The following is a 19,731-nucleotide window of genomic DNA, read 5'->3' as shown; positions in this document are numbered from 1 at the left end:
TGTTTTGTTAACCTGATTTATCACAATAAATTACTCTTTTTTTTTTAGGACAGGCTGTGTGGTGTAGCCTGCCTGCCTCCAGCATCTTCTGGGGGTGTAATTCTGTCATCCCAGAGATGGTCCTGCCATTCCCCTGTGCCAAAATAACCTTCCTGAGAGCTGGGACCTCCTAATTCTCCTGTTCTTCTCCCTTAGACCTTTCTTGGATGTTTGTGCACAGGTGCTTTGGTTCTCCTGCTTCTCCAGATTTCCTCCAAAAGGACCTTTCATTTTTCTGCCTTTTCCTGACTTTTGCCAGGTAAAGGTTATTTGTGTGGAGTTGTTTAACTCTTGCTGCCTCTGCAGAGTCCATCCCATGTGCAGCCAAAAGGACCTGCATGGCCCAGGCCATTGATTCTGTTTCCAAAGCGATGCTCCCACAAAAAGCAAAATCTCAGCAGGTAACTCAAATTAGAAGTGGGTTGGGAGCAGGGAGGTCCCAGGATGGGGTTGGTTATGTGGAACCCAGGTTCAGTGAGCTCTTCCCACATTTCCATCTGTCTGCCAGAGTGAACAAGGGGAGCCCCAAACCCCTCTTTGTGTGCTTGCTGTGTGAGGGAAAATCTGCTTCCTGCCTGCTCCCACTTTTCCAGTAGGATTTGATGTGATATTCCCCTCATTCCTGCCTTCCTCTTACATGTCACCTCTTTTTCCCAAGCCTTTGGAGAAAGAAGACATAATTCACCCACCTACTACAGGAATGTCTCCAGATCCTGTCACACATGAATCCCCTCTGAGCAAGGGAAATGCAGGTCCTGCACCTGGGCAGGAACAGCCCCAGGCACCAGCACAGGCTGGGGGACACCTGCTGGAGCAGCTCTGTGGGGAAGGACCTGGGGGACAGCAGAGTGTCCTGGGGATCCTGGGGACAGTGGGCACTGCCCAGCCTGAACAGATTGCCCACAGAGCCTCTGGGCTCTCCTCCCTGGGGCTGTTGCAGAGCTGTGTGCACACAGGGCTGTGCCCTGTGCTCTGGGATGGCCCTGCTGGAGCAGGGAGGTGACACCAGGTGCCACTGAGCTCTCTTCAGCCTCAGCCCAGGATCCTGTGATTTGGAAGAGGCTGCAGAAACAAAGAAAAGGCTCTGGGGAGACCTCAGAGCCCCTTCCTGTGCCTAAAGGGGCTCCAGGGGAGTGGAGAAGGACCTGGGACAAGGGATGGAGTGCCAGGACACAGGGAATGGCTTCCCACTGCCAGAGGGCAGGGATAGGTGGGATATTGGGAAGGAATTGTTCCTGGGAGGGTGGGCAGGCCCTGGCACAGGGTGCCCAGAGCAGCTGTGGCTGCCCCTGGATCCCTGGCAGTGCCCAAGGCCAGGCTGGATGGGGCTGGGAGCAGCCTGGGATAGTGGAAGGGGTTGGGAGTGGATGGGCTTTGAAGTCCCTTCCATCCCAAATCACTCTGTGATTCCATTAAATGCCTCTCAACAGCCCTTGCAGAAGGAACACAAATTCTCTCAAGGTAGAGCTCTGTCTTTTAGCAGCTGCCAAGCTGGAATCCCTCTTGCAAGGGATTTTCTCCCAGAGGGTTTGGACCATTGGAAAAAAGAACTGAGGGCAAAACACTGACAGAGTTGTCTGAAACCCCTGGGACTTGAACAAATGCACAGTAAGTGGTGAACACAGCGAGCTGGACCAATGAATGTGTCTGACATATCAATTTATTGATCTGTTCCCCACATTCCTTAAAAAATTTAAGAGGAGAAAGCTGCAACCAGGTCCTTTTAACAGGAGCATCGCCGTTGCCGTGGTGACCTTTCCCCAGCAGGTCCTGCCTGGAGACTGAGGCAAAAAGGGCTCCTTGGATCATGTTTGGCTTTCCAAGGGTGGAACTGAGGCTCTTTCCCACTGAATCCCAACAACTTTCCCTAAAATACCTTTGGTGTTGGTCAGTGGTACCTTGGAATCCAGTTTGGTAGCTGGGATTTATTGCCTTTGCAGGGTTCATTTGGAATTTTAATGCAAAATCCTTGTTTTCCTGAGTATCCACAGCAGCCTGGGTTCCTCTTGGTGTTTTCCAAAGGAAAAAAATCCCCAAGGGATCTGCAGGTATTGCCTCTGAATTCAGTCAGAAAAGTGAAAGGAAAAACCCTTGATGCTTTCTTTTCCAAAGAGATTTTATTGTCTATAGATCCAACTGTTGAATCCAAAGCTAATGAGAAGAAAAGAGGGAATTCAGAGAATTGTCTCCTTCCTGACCAAAATACTCCTTTTTCTCCCCTTCTAAATTATTCAAGGGCATCAAAGATCACTGTGGGAGGTTTATTTCCCACTGTCTTTATGTTATTCCTTTAGGAGCTGGGGGGTGAGTGCTCACATAGAAATGCTGCTGAAGCTGGGGGTTTAAACCAAAATTTGCCCTAGGAATCCATGATCTGGATGTTTATTTGGCTGTTGATAAATAACATTTTACTGCTCTTTCATTTTATATCAAATATTCTGTTCATTGGAATGAAATTAGGTTGTCAAGGTTCAAGAGCAGCATTTGAGGTGCCATGAGAGGTCTTCTGCTTTTCCTTAGGATTTTGTTCACTGGGCCAGGATAGAATATGATCTCATGAGGCATTTCTTTGGCCTCCAGCTAAGATAATCCAGAGTTAAAACAATGAGACCAGGAAAAAGGGAGGGAAAAGAGAAGGAACAACCCCCATCCTTAAGCAATATCCTTTAATACTGCACAGAACAGGAAACTCCACCAGAGGAAGGAATACTCCACATCCTCCCTCCTCCCCTTTTAATTAAAATGGATGAAAATGTGGGGAGTTTAATCAGACTATTCTGTAGGGTGTCTTGTTTGAACTATTTCAGGACATTTTGGCATGAGGAGTGGTACAATGTTGTTTTACCCAGAGCTGAATCCAGCACTTGCCAGAGAAGGAGGTGGGGAGAATCCTGTTGGAAGCATGGAGCTGTTTCCTAAGGAGTCCAGGATGAACATGTGCATCTGGAAAACAATTACACATTCCCATGGTGACCTCCCTGTGACTTCCAGGGAAAATCAGGGACTGTGTTCCCTAAAACCCCTCCTTGTGCTCTCCTGGGAGCACCTGGGCTCTGATCTCTGCAGAGTTCCCATCAGTTGGCATTTTCTATCCTGGTTTTTTTTTGGCTCTTCCACCAAAGTTGTGGCTTCTTCTGGCCCATCAGCATCTTGTGGGTGTGTAATGGACAATTCCACAATGTGGGTGCTGGAATTGGGGAGTAGAGGGTTGGGATTTTGGGAGCTTAAACTCCTGGGGGTTGTTGTGAGCTTTAAAGGGAGTGATGCACTTCTCTGTGTTGCAAGTGGAAAGGATCCCACATGAATATCTGGGGGGAAAAAAAGGGTGAAATTTGCATTTGAAGGGGTTTTCTCTCAGATGAGGTCCCACTGTGGGGTGGGAGGCACTGAGCCCAGCAGCACAAGGTGTTTCATGAGGTATCACCAAGCTCTTGGCACATTTAGGGCTTCAACAAAACTCACTTCAGAAAATCCAGACTTTTCAAAGAGCCTGGATGAGGAGAAGCACTTTCTGACTCCTTTGGCTGCATTTCAGTGTGTTCATTAATATCCAAGTCTTCAAAGCCCCATAATTCCAGCAAATCTCTGTTTAACTACTGAACCAACCTGGGATGAGCTCAGCTTGCTGCAACAGCACAATATTGTGTTTGTGGTGCTGAGCTCTCCCTGAAAAGGGATTTGCTTTTGAAAAAGGGGAAGGGACAAATGAAGCTGTGAGTTTCTTAACCCTATATTTTTAACTTCAGATCTCCTTCCCCTTCCAGAGGAAGTTAGAGATGCCATGGCTTTAATGTCTGGTTTAGCTGCCATTCAAAGCTCCCTTTCTGTAAGAAAATCTGAAGCAGGGGGTGTGCAATTTTCTCCTGATGTGAAAGGCTGTGAGTCCAGGTGCTGGGGCATCCAAGAGAAGTTCCCAGCCCTGAAAATATGGACTTGAAAAGAAATCCAGCCTTTCTTTTCCATGCAATGGTCCCTGCAGCTGCAGCTTCAAACCCAGCAGCACCACCAGCACATAGCTTTTGAAAATCCCAAGGAAAAGGCTCTGGTTTGGATTTTTGAAGGTGTCAGATGTGGCAGGCAGTGAGAAGAGCAGCTAAATGAGGAGTTAAAGCCACCTCAGAAGGATGAGCTGGAAGGAGGACATCTGACCTAAGGAATACCTGGGTTATCATTCCCATTTGTTTGCCCTGGATCCAGCCACAGCTCCATCCTTCCACTCTTTTGGTGTGGTTGGCAATTAAAAAAAAAAAAAGAAAGAAAGAGAGAATAGAAGATGAGTTTGATGTTCTCCTTCTTGGTCTTCCCTGGGGCAGGGCAAATCATCATCTGGAGGTAAATCCTCTCTGAGCAGCCAGGATCAGTGAGTGGCACTGTAGCATCCATCCCTCCCTGGGCTGGATTGGTGTTAGGGCAGCTAATCTCAGGCAGGAATTATTGATGGAGATATCCTGGAATAATTTTGGGATGTGAATTTGTGAGCAAGCTCATAAATGGCAATAATGTGCCAGAGCTGGGAATGAACTCAGCTGTTCTGTAATGTGTGTGATGGACAGGACAACAGGCAAAGAGCTGGGCTTTTCTTTGGAATGCTTTTCCTAAAAGGATCTTTGGGAACTTCCCAGGTGCATTGGAGCATCATGAGGGAGATGGACATGTGGTGCACAGAGGAAGGAGCACAGAGGCCTTCCCCATAGCTCAGGACATGGTTATTCCCTGCTCTCACTGCCTGCTCTGCCTAACAGGCATTTTGGGGCACACACACCCTTCCAGCTAATCCATGGAGACCTGTGAGTGCTCAGATCCTGCAGAAGTGTGGAGAGCAGGTTTGGCCTTCCCCAACAAGGGTTGGCTTCATGCCCTGCTTATTTTTTCCTGCTGCAAAGGTTTGTCAAGGAACATCCCCCAGAAGTCCTGACCCAATGGATTGATATCTACAGGCAGTGCTGGATAAGAAGGGTTTGCACCCTGAAAGGATGAGTGGCAGCACACCACAAAGAAATAGGGATTTGCTCTCAGTGCCTCCCAGGAATTTGCTTTCAGGCATTCCCAGGCTCTGGATCCTGCTGGTTGTGTCCATGCCCTGTGGCTGTCCCTGCTCTCCTCTTGTCCCCTGCCTGAGCCCCCTCAAACAGGGCACAGCTGAAGCTCAGCATCTCATGTGGACACAACATGAGGTGCTTTTGTTTTCACTTTCACCTATTCCTAAATTTCCCACTGCCCCAAATCTCTGGGAAAGACATGATCCTGATCTTTTCAGAGTCATTGGAGGTGGCAGGGAAGGGAAGCTGTGGCAGCCCTGCCACCATGTGCTGTATCTGCTCCTCCTTCCATCACTCTCAAGGATGAAGCCTCCTGGTGACAGGAATTCCAGCCATGTCCCTGCCACTTCCCATTATTAACTTCACACAGCACAAATCCAATCTAGGGAGTTTTACACTATTTCAGGCACGGTCCCATGGAGAGACCAGACCCAGGTGGGTCATTTCATCCCAGCAAAAATAAGGACAATCAGATGGAGAGTAAGAATAGTCAGATTTGGGGGAGTTTTTGCTTTCTTTTACACAGATATTTTTTTTAAGTGCTCCATCAGGTGAACCAGCATTTAATTAGAAATAAATTGTGGCTGCCCTGTCTTGAAAGTGTTCAAGAAAGCATTGGGAGAAACCTGGTCTAGTAGAAGGTCTTTTCCAAGCCAAACTATTCCATGATTCTCTAACCCCCTTAGAATCTCTCTGTATCTTAAAACCATGAGGACAGGGCTTTTAGTGGGCACAGAAATAAGGTTTAGTTTTGGGCTGCATTTCCCTCTTCACCCCACCTGTGGGTCTCAGGCTCATTTCACCTGTGTCTCCTTGCAGGCTAGCTCTGATCATCGCCATCCAGGTGCTGCAGCTCCAATTTCCCCAGTTTTTTTGCTGAGATTTCATAATTTCCATCTTCAGAAATGCATTTCCTTAGTGACCAGGCTGAGCAAAAAACCAATAAAAGGCAGCTTGTTAAACAAAGCTGGTGTCTGTCAGTGGGGAAGGCTCCCAAATTCTGGGTTTATCCCCCCAAACTGGTGGCATTTGCTCAGATCAGGTTGGTTCCCATTTGGTTGCAATTCCTGGCTGGCTGGCAGCCTGCAGGTGGAGAGGAGCCAAGTTTTCTCTGGAGATGACAGTTTGCTAACACATGTCTGATGTTTCCCAACATGGTTAGATGGGAATCAGGAGCTCCTTCAGGAGAGCTGAGCAGTTGGGTAATTGCAAACCTTTGCTCCTCACATGTTCTTGTTTTATCAGCTGCCTGGGTAACACAATTATTTCATTATTTTTGTTGTTGTTCATAGTTTCAGGAGGCAAAGCTTGAAATGCCTCTCAGAGCAATCATCATCCTAGGAGGGAGTGGCTCATTTAAATGCTGGGAAACCTGCAGCAGTGAGAGGAGTCACAGGATTTCCTCTCCCCTTGGGCACAGCATTGCCCAGGTATTTGGGCTGTAGCTCCTGCACTGCCATCTCAAAGGATTGGGATATTGGAAGATGGAATTTCCTCCTGAGCCCCCTGATTACTCTGGTGTCTTGTGCCTGGTGCCTGTCCCTGCCCAAGAGGAGGCTGAGGCAAGGCAGCTCCTCAGGAACAGTTATTTTATTTAGAGGCAGGGAAAGGAGCTCCCAAGCCCCAGCTCCTGCAGAGGAAGTTTCAGGAGGTTTCTGCCACTCAGATTCTCAGGATATCTTGGAGAAGAGCTTGGAAGCTCTGCAGGATGCTCCTGCCTAGCTCAGACCTGAACATCTCCTGTGCTGCTCTTGAGGCCCCACGCTGTTGTCAGCTTCAGGAGTGGGCTGTGAGCTCAGCCAAGGCTGGGCTAGTGTCAGTAGGTGACAAAAACCTGCTTCAATAAGCAAAAAGTCCCATCAGAAGCACACTGGGAGTTGATTCCTGGTCTCCCACCAGCTCCTGTGAAAAGCTCAGCCTTCATTTTAAAAGCTCTTTATTAAAGAACAGATTGTTCATTGCTTTTGGCACACACATTCCCTGTATCTTTTCATTTTGTGCACTTTCAGCTAAGATTTTCCAAGAATTTTGACCTGGGATGAGCAGCACAATTACCAAAATATCCAGGGAAAGGCTCTTTCTTAATTACAGCTTTTTCAACAAGCCCAGAAATCCCAGTGCAGGAAGCTCAGGTCTCATGTCTGCACAGCTCCAGAGTGGCACTGAATGTGCCTGTGATGCCACTTGTGCCTCCAAGGCATTTTCCCAGCACTCCTCTCATCAATTAATTCAGGAATTTGAACTCTTCCAGAGGTCAGAAAAGCATTTGATTATTTGGAAAGTCTCCAAGCACTGACACAAGGCTGGGATTTGCAATAAAATTGCCTTTCTGATTAAAGAGGAATGGCAGGAGGTTGTGGCATCTCCAAAGTGGAGAAAAGCACCCTGGCCCAGCACAGGTGGATTTGTCCCACAAAGAGATGAGTTATTCCCACCTTACCCTGCACAAGTGGGGTCCAGCTGTCCCTCCTGTCACCCCACCTCTGTTCTGTGGAACTGCTTCCCTGAACAGATTGCCCACAGAGCCTCTGGGCTCTCCTCCCTGGGGCTGTTGCAGAGCTGTGTGCACACAGGGCTGTGCCCTGTGCTCTGGGATGGCCCTGCTGGAGCAGGGAGGTGACACCAGGTGTGGTCCTTTCTAGCCTGAGCCATCCTGTGAATATCCCAGACATTCCTGACTGCTGCAGATTCTCTATCCTGATCCAGAATGGAACATTTTCCTACGGAAAAATATTAATATGTCAACATCTGAATTCCTTAGCACTGCCCTCCCAGTGCCTTGAAAGGGCCTCTTTACTTTGGGAGGTGATAAAATCAAACATCACAGATGTTTTTTATCATTGTTCTGTCGAGTGAGGAGCTCATGCTGCAGAACCTTGGGAGCTTCTGTTCAGGGAGCAGCATGCTCAGCTTCAGGAATTTGGATAGAATTCTAAACTTCATGGTGAGGATCATACCCCTGTCTTCTCATTGAGCTTGGGAATATTTGTATTTTTATTGAAGATATTTATCCTTCAGCTTAGCAGGTTTGGAATGCATAACCACTTAATTTATAGGAATTTGGTGTTTAAGTGGACTTGGAGTTTTGTAGCTGGGAATAAAACAAAATTCCAGTGGGACTGTTGTTAGTAGACCTGAGAAGGGCTTATTTGCTTGGTTTTACCTGTGTTTTGGTTTCACTGCATATTTTTGGCATTTCTTTTGGGGCTTGGAGGCTTGTTGCACTGTATTTAGAAAAAAATGCAACCAATTTGTCTCATCTGCTTTGCTGCACTTGTATGTACTCACTAAATCCAAGGAGTGTGGCAGAAGGAATTAGCCAAGGGATTTCCAGAAGCAATCCCAAGAATGCAGCAAGTACTTTTCTAAGCAAGATAATAGTTTTTTTTACATGTTCCAATGCAAATCCAGAAGATTTCAGCTTCCTTATCCAGGAAGGTGTCCCTGCCCATGGCAGGGAGGTTGAAATCAGATGGTCTTGAAGGTTCATTCCAATCCAAACTGTGACCCTGGCCCTGAAATTTTACATCTGTTTGTGTTTTGGCAGGAAATTTTCCATGCTGGGATTTAATCTTCCTGGCAGTAAGGAATCATGAAAAGTTTTTAACTGCTCTGTAAATTCATCATGGGAACAAGAGGTGCTCACTGCTGTGCTTTGGAAGGGGACACTCAAACCCTTTTTTAGGGCTCGCTCAGCATTCACCTCGTGATGAGCACGAAGGATCAATGAGCAGCTGTGGCACACAAGGTCATCCCAAGTTCACAGTGGGCTCTGTGCTGGTTGGCTTCCAAAGTTGGATGCATCAGGAGCAAGGTCACCCATAGGATCTGGTGACAGCATAAAAAATAAAGCAGAGCTGAAGTCATTTGTTGACAGCAGCCCCTGGGAGAGGATTGCCCTTTATTGCCTCAGATTTGGGGCTTCATGCTGTGACCTTTCACATTGTTGGGCTCCTGTTTGTAGGTTTCCCTTTTCACTTGGAAAATGATGGAGTTTTGCTCTCTGGCCCCCATTAGCAATGAGGTTTTAAATAGAGCAGAGGAGGGAAGGGAATCTGTCAGTAAATCAGTTCATGCTGTTAATGAAATAACCAGGGTGGGAATGTCCCAAAGCTGCCCAGGTGGCTACGGGCGTGGGATGCTGGCTCATCTTCCCACTGCTGTTACCCTGCACAAGAGAAGCCTCCAGTAATTATGCCCTACTGTTAATTGCAAGCTGTTCCAGCTAAAATGAAGCCCTGCACCCTCCAGGCCTCCCTCCATAATCCAGCCAACTCTTCTCCCTTAAAGTCACCCGCAGCCAGAGGTCGGACACTCGCAGGGACTGTCCGGCAGCTGAATGTCACATTTCATGGAGGGGGCGGGTCCTGCTCATCCATTTCCCCTCCAAGCCTTTCTAAAAATACCCCAAACTTTATCAAGGAGCTATTTTGGAGGGATTATGGTCACGGGTAGGCATGGGAAGCTGATTCTGAGAGGCTTGCATGGGTTGGAGTTGCGTGTTCGTTACTCAGGGGCTTGGTGTTGTGGTGCAGTTGGCTGTGGGATAAACAGAGAGCTCCAGGATTTTGGGACCTCCTGGCTTGGGATGGCTGCTCTGAGTGGGTTTATAGGAGAACAAGTGAAGATATCCTTATAGGAATCTTGATCTGTGACTGAAGTCATTCGTTTCAGGCATTTACAGCTTATCAGATCTGATTTCACAAAACCTGGCTGAGATTTCTCTCCAGGGGCCTTTGGTGATCCTGCCACTTCCAATAAACATTTATAGAAACTGCTGCCAGCCTGTGGACACAAGAAACTCCTAGGAGATATTTTTATCTTCCAAAAATCCTTAAAGACACCAAAACATTTGAAAGCAAACCCCACCCAGGAGAAGATGGATAGAAAGTGCCCAGCTGTAGCCTTGGGAGCTGGACTGAGGGGCCAGGAGCTGGCTTTGCACCCTCAGTAGGGATGTTTGCTATTCCCCCTTGGAAAACCGCGTCCTCCAGAGCCATGCTGGGACTGGGAGCAGCAGAATGCTGAGCTAAAAGCCAGTTTTGAGAGTGAGATGGAAGTGCAGCAGGTAAAGGCTAGCCCAGGCTCCCACAGCTCGGGGGCGGCTCAGGTTTGCACCTCTAAGAAATTTCCGTTTTTTCGCCTCAAAACCTCCAGATACGAAGCCGAAGCTGCCTTCTTTGCCAACCTGAAACTGTCGGATTTCAACATCATCGACACCCTGGGAGTCGGAGGCTTCGGGAGAGTGGAGCTGGTAGGTGACCTCTGCTCTGTGTGATGTGCTGAGACAGCTGCTGCCTTTATTTCCTTTGTGATCACTCCCCAATAACCTGAGAAAAATCATCTGCTGGGAATATGTAGTGAAGAAAGTTGACTTCCATTTCCTGAGATGTAAAAAATGTACCGATAAATGCTTTGTAGTAGCCAAGAAGGATTTGTGTCCTAGGCTCTTCTCTCTCTTAAGTGGTTTATGACATTGATTTATGGCCTTTAACAACCTGGAGAATTGGGTGAGGGCTGGGATTGAAAGAGCAACATAAAATCTTATTTAATCAAATCCAGAGTAACAGTAGAAAGCCTCTCCTACCCATTTTTTATTCAGGTCTAGAGTGGTTGCACTTGGCTGTCCTCAAAGAACATTCAGCACCTGACCCATGCCAATACATCCCATGGAGGGCCTGGTTTTGGGCAGAATTGTAGGGAAAGGACAAAATCCTGCTTTTTGCTCTGCTTGTCTTTGGAGCTCAGAGGTCTCCTTTAAAGCAGAGCCAGAGCAAGAGGAGAGCTGTTTGTAGCACCAAGGCAACAGAAAACCTTGGAGCAGGGAGAGGGAGTTGGGTTACAGGGTGGAGGAGCTCTGACACTGGACACTGCTGCAGTATGTCAGGAACTCCTGCAAGCCCAGGCAGAAGGGGAGCTGAGTCTCTGTTGCCACCACAAACCTCAGGGGAGCATCCATTCTGCAACCCTGCAGGAGCTGAAGGCAGCTGGGAATTGGGAAATGGGCAAAAATTAGGTGTTTTGGGTGGTTATTGGGGATGTGAGGAGTGAATTTGGTGAGCAAAGCTCAGCTTGTTGTTCCCTGTGGTTTATTCCTGGCTGTTCCTGGATGGTGTGAAATCCTGTGGAGGACAGAGCATCTGTGGGAGCACTGGTCCCTTCCTGGGGTTTAATGTGTGATTGTTTTGTTTATGAGTATTTTGAAGGAGTCACCTGCTGAGGATGCTTTAGAGCAGGAGCTTGTGCTCAACCTTTCTTTTCAAGTTCCTCCATCCTCTCCTGGCACCAGGGATTTGCCTCCTAAATTAACATCTGGCTCCTCCACCCTGCAGGGAGGGAGACCCACCAGTCTGGGGCTTGGTTTGAGCCTTGTGAAGGTCTGGGGTTCCTTTGTAAAGGGTTTTGCCAACCCCAAGGTGTCCTGGGGAGGTGCAGGGCTTTGTCTCCATCAGGGGCTGCCAGTGGGAGCCTCACCAGTGACCTGTGGCAGCTTTAAGGTGACAAAAACTCCACCCTGGTGATGTGTGACCGTGGTCCAGGTGAGGGGAAGAGCAGGAGGTGCTCTGTCCCTTCAAGGTGTCAGCTGGAGTAGAAATATCCCATTTTGAGCAGATGCTCACACCTCAGGAGGCTCCAAGAAGCCCTGGATACTCCTGGGTGGAACAAACATTCCCAGGGGGTTTCTTTCCTTAGCAGGAAAATGCTGGATAAGCTCATTTTTGTGCTCTTAAGTGATTCTGAACTGCACACATGATGAAACATATTTAAAAGTGTAGCTCAACACACCAGATTTTGTTGTTTTTCTTTACCACAGAAGGAATTTAAGTTATAAAGCCAATACTCCTTTTGTCAAAACTGAGCCTGGAATTGCTGCCTCATTCTTCCACCTCCTCCATTAAAAATAAGGTTTATTACTTTGGGCTAAAAATGTAAAATATATCAGAGGAACCTGCTCTTTTATTGCCTGAATATGGAAGTGCAGGAATGTTCCTGGAAAACATTCACCGTTTTTGTGCTTTCCAGGAGTAAAATGCATCAAAAAAAAGTGAAGGACATGGCAAGGAAAAGAAATTTTATAGCTTTGGGCATGAAGCCTCAGAATGTCACCTCTGGAGAGGGCAACTGGTGGTGGCTGGGGGGAAACTGGGATGTCTGGGGCTGGGATTGGCCAAGAAGGAGTAAAATTCCCATTGGATGTGGTTTTCCAGACACCTCTGGGAATGCTGGTGCCTTGGAGAGCTTGCTCTTTCCATGCATCCATGCACAAGGATATGGGTTTTAGGTCAGACAGCCTAAAATATAAATTATTTTCAATTCCATGGCTATCACACGTGGAAATCCCCTTTTGTCTTGCTTTTCCAAGCAGTTTTGTTTTCTGTATCTCAGGAAAAGATTCCAAAGCGTTGGAATGAGTGTTGTTTGCTCAGATTTTTGGTGATCCCTGGTGCCTCTTCCAATGTCCTTATGAATCTCCTCTTCATCCCAAACTGGGCTGTGTAATCAACTTTTTTTCTAGGTTTTTCTTGAGGGACAAACATCCAGGGTTGGAGAAACCAGACTTTTTGGAATGCATCCACTCCTTTTTACAGCTCAGCCTCCCTGCTTTATGTCAGCTGAGCATCTTCTGGGGTGGTATCCAGGATTAACATTAGGTAAATAGGAATTTCAAGTGCCAGTGGGATAGGGAATGTCACCTCATGTGTCAGGGATGGAGGGCAGGTGTCCCCAGCCCCCAGAAATCATCTCTGCTCACCTTTATTGCTCTTGGCTTTGTTCTTTAATTTCCTTTCAACTCAAGTTCTGTGCTCCTGACCATCTGCCCCAGGTCAGTTCTTCTGGGTTTAAATCAAGATTATTTTTAACAGCTCTGAAATAAATACATGGGAGTAGCTGAATATCTGGGATTGGACTCATTTTTCCATGCAATCGATTCCTGTAGGTGATGGCTGAGCACAGACAGACTAAAAATCACCTCCTTGCCTTCTGCATTCCTTCTTTTTGTGGTGGCCCCAAAAAGCAAAATTCCTCTGCAATATGGAGATTCCTAAAGACACAAATTAAAACATGCACATAAAATGTTCCAGTCATATTTTACAGGCTCTGTACAAAGTGGACACAACAAAACACTTCAGCTTTATTTGTGTTTTAAGAGAAATCTGGCCCCAGCTTCTGAAGTGCAATTAAGTCTCGTCCAGCCTATGTTGTAAACAAAGCCATTAGTGAATTAATTAGATAATGAGGAAAAACCCACTGCAGTTGTCTTCTGATGGCCTGACAGATGCAGAATCCAGATATTTATTGCTGGAAATTTCCAACTGTGTCCAATTTCCAATTCCCAACCAAGCTGCTTTTCCTAGTTATTGCAAAGTTTTTTATTAGAAAGATCCTTTTTCTCTTGGAAATCTCCTCATTTTGGGGTTTAATTGTCAGGAATTGCCTCAAGCTGTGCCAGGGGAGGCTCAGCTTGGACAGCAGGAGGAATTTCTGCATGGAAAGGGTGCTCAGGCCTTGGCAGGGGCTGCCCAGGGAGCTTTGGAGTGCCCATCCCTGGAGGTGTCCAAGGAAGGGCTGGAGGTGGCACTCAGGGCTCTGGGCTGGGGACAAGGTGGGCACTGGGCACAGCTTGGGCTCCATGGGCTGGGAGGGCTTTTCCAGCCTCGGGGATCCTGGGATTCTGTCAATTTTTTGGCTTTTGCAAAAACGGATCTTCTGATTGCTATGAAGGGAGGAAGATTTGGGGATTCCAGTGAGGGATTTGAGATCAGGTACCCAAGGAAATCCCACACTCATCTGACAATGTCACTCTTCCTGAGCTCAGAATCATCCTGGGGGTGATCTGATTCTTTTTTCCCATCCCTTCCCAACACTTGCAGCATATTCCCATCTCCAGCACGTGCAGGGTGTTTGTTTTTATCACACAGCCACGTGGGGCTGGACCACTACAGGGCAGTGTTTTAATTTTCCCTGGATTTTGAATTCCTGTTGAAACTAAATGCATCCTTTGGAGATGAAAACACATCCTAGGGCTTGTCTCTTCATGGAAGGGGTCTTGGCAAAGTTTGGAAAGATGGGATGTTTTGGGAGCCCATCAAATCTGGGGAGAGGCTGGATCAGGATGTGAGCTGAGCCAGAGATTTCAGCTCCAGCTGGAGGCAGGAATTAAACATAAAAATAGGTTTTATATTTCAGACAAATCCAAACTGGGAAGCAGAGCAGGATCATGTATGGGATTGTTGAAGTTTAATTCCATTTGATATTTCCAAGACCCCACAGCAGTGAGTTTTTCCATTTCCCATATATCTTAGCTTCCTCTATTTACTTTTCCTTGGAATGATTTTATGCATGAAACCCTTTACATCCCTCACTGCCTTTAGCCTTTTGCTTCCAGACATTTCTGCAAAATCATTTTTACCTCTGGGCTTTATAGGTAGACAGAAATTTTAACATATTTTAATATATTTGCCCAGTATTTGCTCATAAAAAGCTTGGTTGTGTTTGTTGTCAAGCAACAAAAATCAGTTTCAGTGCAGGGATCAGGATGTGGAGTTAAAGGGGTTTAGCACAGTTGAGTATTTGATTAAAAATTGTTAAATTTGCTTTTTTTAGTATCGTCCTAGTATAGTTTTGCAAATTATTTTCCTGTAGAATCCCATAGTGCTCCTATTGGGATAGGAAATTTGGTGCTTTCCCAACCAGTGGAATCTGGATTAATAATAACCAAAAAAAAAAAAGTAAGGTCACTGTCATGGACAGTTTCCACCTTGCAGCCCACTTGGAATTAATTTTGAAGGATTCATCCTTCAAAATTCAGCCTACAATGTATCTTGTAGACTTTATTTTTTCTCCATTATTTTTCTTTCCATCTTCTCCTAAAATCCCAGAATCCCCAGATGGTTTGGGTTGGAAGGGACCTTAAAGCTCCAAAATTCCACCCCCTGCCATGGGCAGGGACACCTTCCACTGTCCCAGGCTGCTCCAATTCCATCCAGCCTGGCCTTGGACACTGCCAGGGATCTGGGACAGCCACAACCACCCTGAGCCCTGTCTTAGGTGGGGTTTTTTTAAGTCTTGACTTATTTTCCACCCTAACCCAGCACACTGTGCACTGTAGCCAACCCTGAATTGATGTTGGGCTTGAGGTGGGGAGTGGGAATCTAATTGTGCAAAAGATCATTTCTCTCTAAACTCAAGTCTGGAGAGAGGCTGACTCTGGATTTAAGGAGATGTGGAAAGTCCCCTAAAAATCCTTTTGGATCCCTGAGGCTGGAAAATCCCTCCCAGCCCATGGAGCCCAAGCTGTGCCCAGTGCCCACCTTGTCCCCAGCCCAGAGCCCTGAGTGCCACCTCCAGCCCTTCCTTGGACACCTCCAGGGATGGGCACTCCAAAGCTCCCTGGGCAGCCCCTGCCAAGGCCTGAGCACCCTTTCCATGCAGAAATTCCTCCTGCTGTCCAAGCTGAGCCTCCCCTGGCACAGCTTGAGGCCGTTTCCCCTTGTCCTGTCCCTGTTCCCTGGCAGCACAGCCCGACCCCCCCTGGCTGATTCTGGGGAATTCTCTTCCATCCTGAGAGAAGAGGAATGCCCTCAGTAGGAAAAGCAGGCTGTCCCCTCTTGCTGGGACAGGAGCAGTCACTGCTCTGTGTGTGCAGCACTTCAGCTGTCAGGATCAGGAGAGCTCAGCTTGCAAACGCTGCTCTCAGCAACAGCTGCTGCTATTTTTGTTGGTTCCACCAGATCAAGTTGGGAAACAGGGAAAATGCAGGACCTTGGGAATGCCCAGCAAGCAGGACTTCTTGGAATTCAGTTCCCAAAGCTCTGCTGTTGTGTCAGGTCTTATTTAATGTGATAGGGAAATAGCCATGTTTCAGCAGAGCATGGATTTCTGGCTCCTAGTGGAAGAATTCCATAGGAAGCAAAAGTCCCTTGGGAAAACATCTTTGTTGTTGTGGAGGTTCAGAGGGACACAGGGGAAACTGTGATGAGTGATCTCTTCCACACCTTGGGCATTTCCAGGGATCCAGCCTCTCCACCCTCCCAGGAACAATTCCTGCCCAATATCCCATCCATCCCTGCCCTCTGGCAGTGGGAATCCACTCCCTGTGTCACTGTCCCTCCATCCCTTGGAGATATCCTGCAGTGTTCAGTCAGGGAAATAAATCCTTCTCTGGGGGACTGTTCTGCATCCTGGTAAATATTTATAAAAGTTTCTGCTTTCCCAAGGTCAGCTGGGATTGGGTCAGCACAGGAATTGCTGGAGTTGCAGACTGTGTATAACACACAGGGATGATTTATAGGGAAGGAGGAAGGATAAGAAACACTGAGCTCTTTTTTCCCCTTTTCCATTGAGCTCTGGATTTCATCTCATCAATACCCATTTTCCCAACCAGCCTGAGAAAGCACCAAGGTGTAAAACCATATTTATTTCTGTATAAATGCTAAAAACCAGACAAAAGTCAGGCCTGGAGTGCTCTGTGTGTCCTGGAAACTGCAGAAGTTTAAAATCATAAAGCAAAGGAAGGATTTTGGAGTGGTTCCAACAGGAGGAGCCAGCTGTGATCCTATGAAACAAGGACATGGAAAAGCCAGAGAGGTTGTGTGCCTCCTTTTTTCCCTGCCCTTCTTTGCCCATGGAATTCCAGATGGTTTGGATTGGAAAGGACCTTAAAGCCCATCCCATTCCACCCCCTGCCATGCACACTTCCACTGTATTTATACCTGTGTATATTCCATATTTCTATTAGCTGTGCACATATATATGCAACATATAGTTTATGTACATTTTATATCTCCAGGCAAAATAAAAACATTTTTTATTCAATTTTTCTTCCACCTTCTGAGCTCAAACCCAAATTCCTTGTGGTTCCTGTTGCTCCCTGGGCTGGTTTTCCCATCAGGATTGAAGGACAGGGTGTCCTTAGCAGCTCCTTCTCATCTGCTCAGGATTAATCCTGTTTGGTGTTTTTAAAATAAAAAAATCCAGGTGACTCCTACTTTTTTTCCCCCCAACTTTTATAATGAGACATGGGAATATTTTTGTATTAATTAACATAACAGTAATACTAAAAACTATTATTGGTAAGAAGTGATCTGGTGTTTCCCAGCTTTACAGCATAAAATAATCATTTGGCAGAAAGCAGAGCAAGGAGAGGGCTCAGGCAGGCTGGAAAAGAAGGAAAAGCCTCCAGGGCTGATTTTCCAGGTGATCCAAAAAATAGCCCTTGAATTCTGTACATGGACAGCTCTGGTTTTTCAGCACTTTTAATGCAAATTAATCTTTTTGTGCTTTCAAATTCCCACAAATCCTCTGCCTTTCAAAGGACCAGGAATGGAAAATGGATCTGAGTTCTCTGGTGGCATCAGGTCCAAGTCTTGCCTGAGCTAATTGCAGCTGCCTGTTGTATATTTAATAAAACAATAATTTAATATATTAATATATTAGTATAAATTATTTAACTATATTAGTGTATTTAACATCATAATAATAATTGCAGCTGCTTTTTCTATATTTAATATTTGCAGCAATGAGGACATCCTCAAACACCAAATAAACTCTCTGCCTTCTTCCTCCTGGAAATTTCCTTCCCTGGACTTACATGAAAGTGTAGAAAAGCAAGTGACTTCCCCAGGCTCTCCATCCCTGACAAAATAGTAATAAAATTTTTTAAAATAGCCTTTTTCATGAAAGACACAAAAATTAAGTGGTCAAAATCCATGGTTTTAAATAAGGGGACACACTGGGATTCATTCCCAGCACCTTTTGTTCTGTGATATTGGAGTTTATTCTCCTGAGTCCGAACCAGGTTGTTTCATACTGATTCCTGGTACAGATTAAAATTAGGAAATTGGGAATTTCAAGTGAATTGAGAGTGCTAAATATTTTTTTTTAATTGTTTGATGGCCATATCAACCAATAAATGGTCGATTTTGCTGTCTGGAGCTGCTTTCTTGATTATTTTTGTGTGTGGACATCCTAACATTAAAAACTACAGGCTGAAAGAGAACAGATCTGATCTGGAGAATCTGATGGGGATGTGCAAAGGCTTTGATGTGAAATAATTTAGGGGGGCAGTGGCAGTGCTTGTCTGTCATTGCATGGACTGGTCTGGTGGGAAGCCAAGAAATCTGGATTCCCACCAAAAGGAAGAGGGATAAGTTCTCCACCAGTTAATCCTCAGTCCTCCCAAATTTTAATTATTTCTTGGTTTTGAGTTTGGGTCAATTCTGCTCAACCCATATTTCACCTTGATTTTCATCAGGTCTTTGGTCTCTGTGTGCCACCTCCCTGCTCCCCTGGCTTGATTCAGATGGGGTGATATCCAATATGTCATCCAAACAGTTAAACTCAAACCATTTCTTCAAAATGGGACTTTAAAAAAAAATAAACCAAACCCTGGTTTGCTTTTATCACTTTTAGTTGGCCAAAAATTCCTCTGTGCTTTGAGCTGTGGTCAAACCAGGTTGAGGAATAATGGGGCAGCAAGGATGGGGAAAAATGTTCTGCTTTACTTTTTGGGCATTGTTTTGGTCTTTGTGATGTGTTTCTCTGAAAATAAAATGGCAAACACAGATTTCCAGCCAAGATAATAATAATTAGGAGGGTGGTGAATCTCAGTGTGAAAAACAGGACAGCAGGAGCTTTGGAAAAACAGAAGTTTTATGTGGGCTTGGAAATTCTTGGGGCTGTGGGAAATGAGAAACCACAAATCTGGCACATATACATATATATATGTATAAAATATATTAAAAAAGAGGTTATGATGAAGATGGTTGGCCTCTCATTTGTTAGACTTTAAATCATTTGTGGTGGAAACCTCTCTGCCAGCTGGAGACCAGCCTGTTGGGATTGATTTCCTTAAGGTCTGTGTGTCCTTTTGGCTCCCAGTTTGATTTCTGGGGATGCTGGGGATGCCATCCCTCCTGGTGTTTCCATGGGGATACCATCCCTCCTGGTGTTTCCATGGGGATACCATCCCTCCTGGCCTTTCCATGGGGATACCATCCCTCCTGGTGTTTCTATAGGGATACCATCCCTCCTGGTGTTTCCATGGGGATACCATCCCTCCTGGTTTCCATGGGGATACCATCCCTCCTGGTCTTTCCATGGGGATACCATCCCTCCTGGTGTTTCCATGGGGATACCATCCCTCCTGGTGTTTCTATAGGGATACCATCCCTCCTGGCCTTTCCATGGGGATACCATCCCTCCTGGTGTTTCCATGGGGATACCATCCCTCCTGGTGTTTCTATAGGGATACCATCCCTCCTGGTGTTTCCATGGGGATACCATCCCTCCTGGTGTTTCCATGGGGATACCATCCCTCCTGGTGTTTCTATAGGGATACCATCCCTCCTGGTGTTTCCATGGGGATACCATCCCTCCTGGTGTTTCCATGGGGATACCATCCCTCCTGGCCTTTCCATGGGGATACCATCCCTCCTGGCCTTTCCATGGGGATACCATCCCTCCTGGTGTTTCTATAGGGATACCATCCCTCCTGGTGTTTCCATGGGGATACCATCCCTCCTGGTGTTTCCATGGAGATACCATCCCTCCTGGTGTTTCCATGGGGATACCATCCCTCCTGGTGTTTCCATAGGGATACCATCCCTCCTGGTGTTTCCATGGGGATACCATCCCTCCTGGCCTTTCCATG

The 19,731-nt window shown here is 46.4% G+C and overlaps 1 protein-coding gene across 2 annotated transcripts in view; it reads left to right on the top strand.

Moving 5' to 3' along the window:
- PRKG1 (protein kinase cGMP-dependent 1) overlaps positions 1 to 19,731 on the top strand; it is a 339,627-nt gene that overhangs the window by 303,547 nt on the left and 16,349 nt on the right. For both annotated transcript variants that reach the window (XM_056495519.1, XM_056495518.1), the window contains exon 10: positions 10,236 to 10,332. In XM_056495519.1, the coding sequence (XP_056351494.1) occupies positions 10,236 to 10,332 (97 nt within the window). The remainder of the gene's footprint in view (positions 1 to 10,235; positions 10,333 to 19,731) is intronic.

This window comes from Oenanthe melanoleuca, chromosome 6, assembly GCF_029582105.1.
Source record: "Oenanthe melanoleuca isolate GR-GAL-2019-014 chromosome 6, OMel1.0, whole genome shotgun sequence".
Taxonomy (NCBI): domain Eukaryota; kingdom Metazoa; phylum Chordata; class Aves; order Passeriformes; family Muscicapidae; genus Oenanthe; species Oenanthe melanoleuca.
The sequence above is the reverse complement of the archived record's forward strand: the minus strand, read 5'-3'. Positions and strand labels throughout refer to the sequence as shown.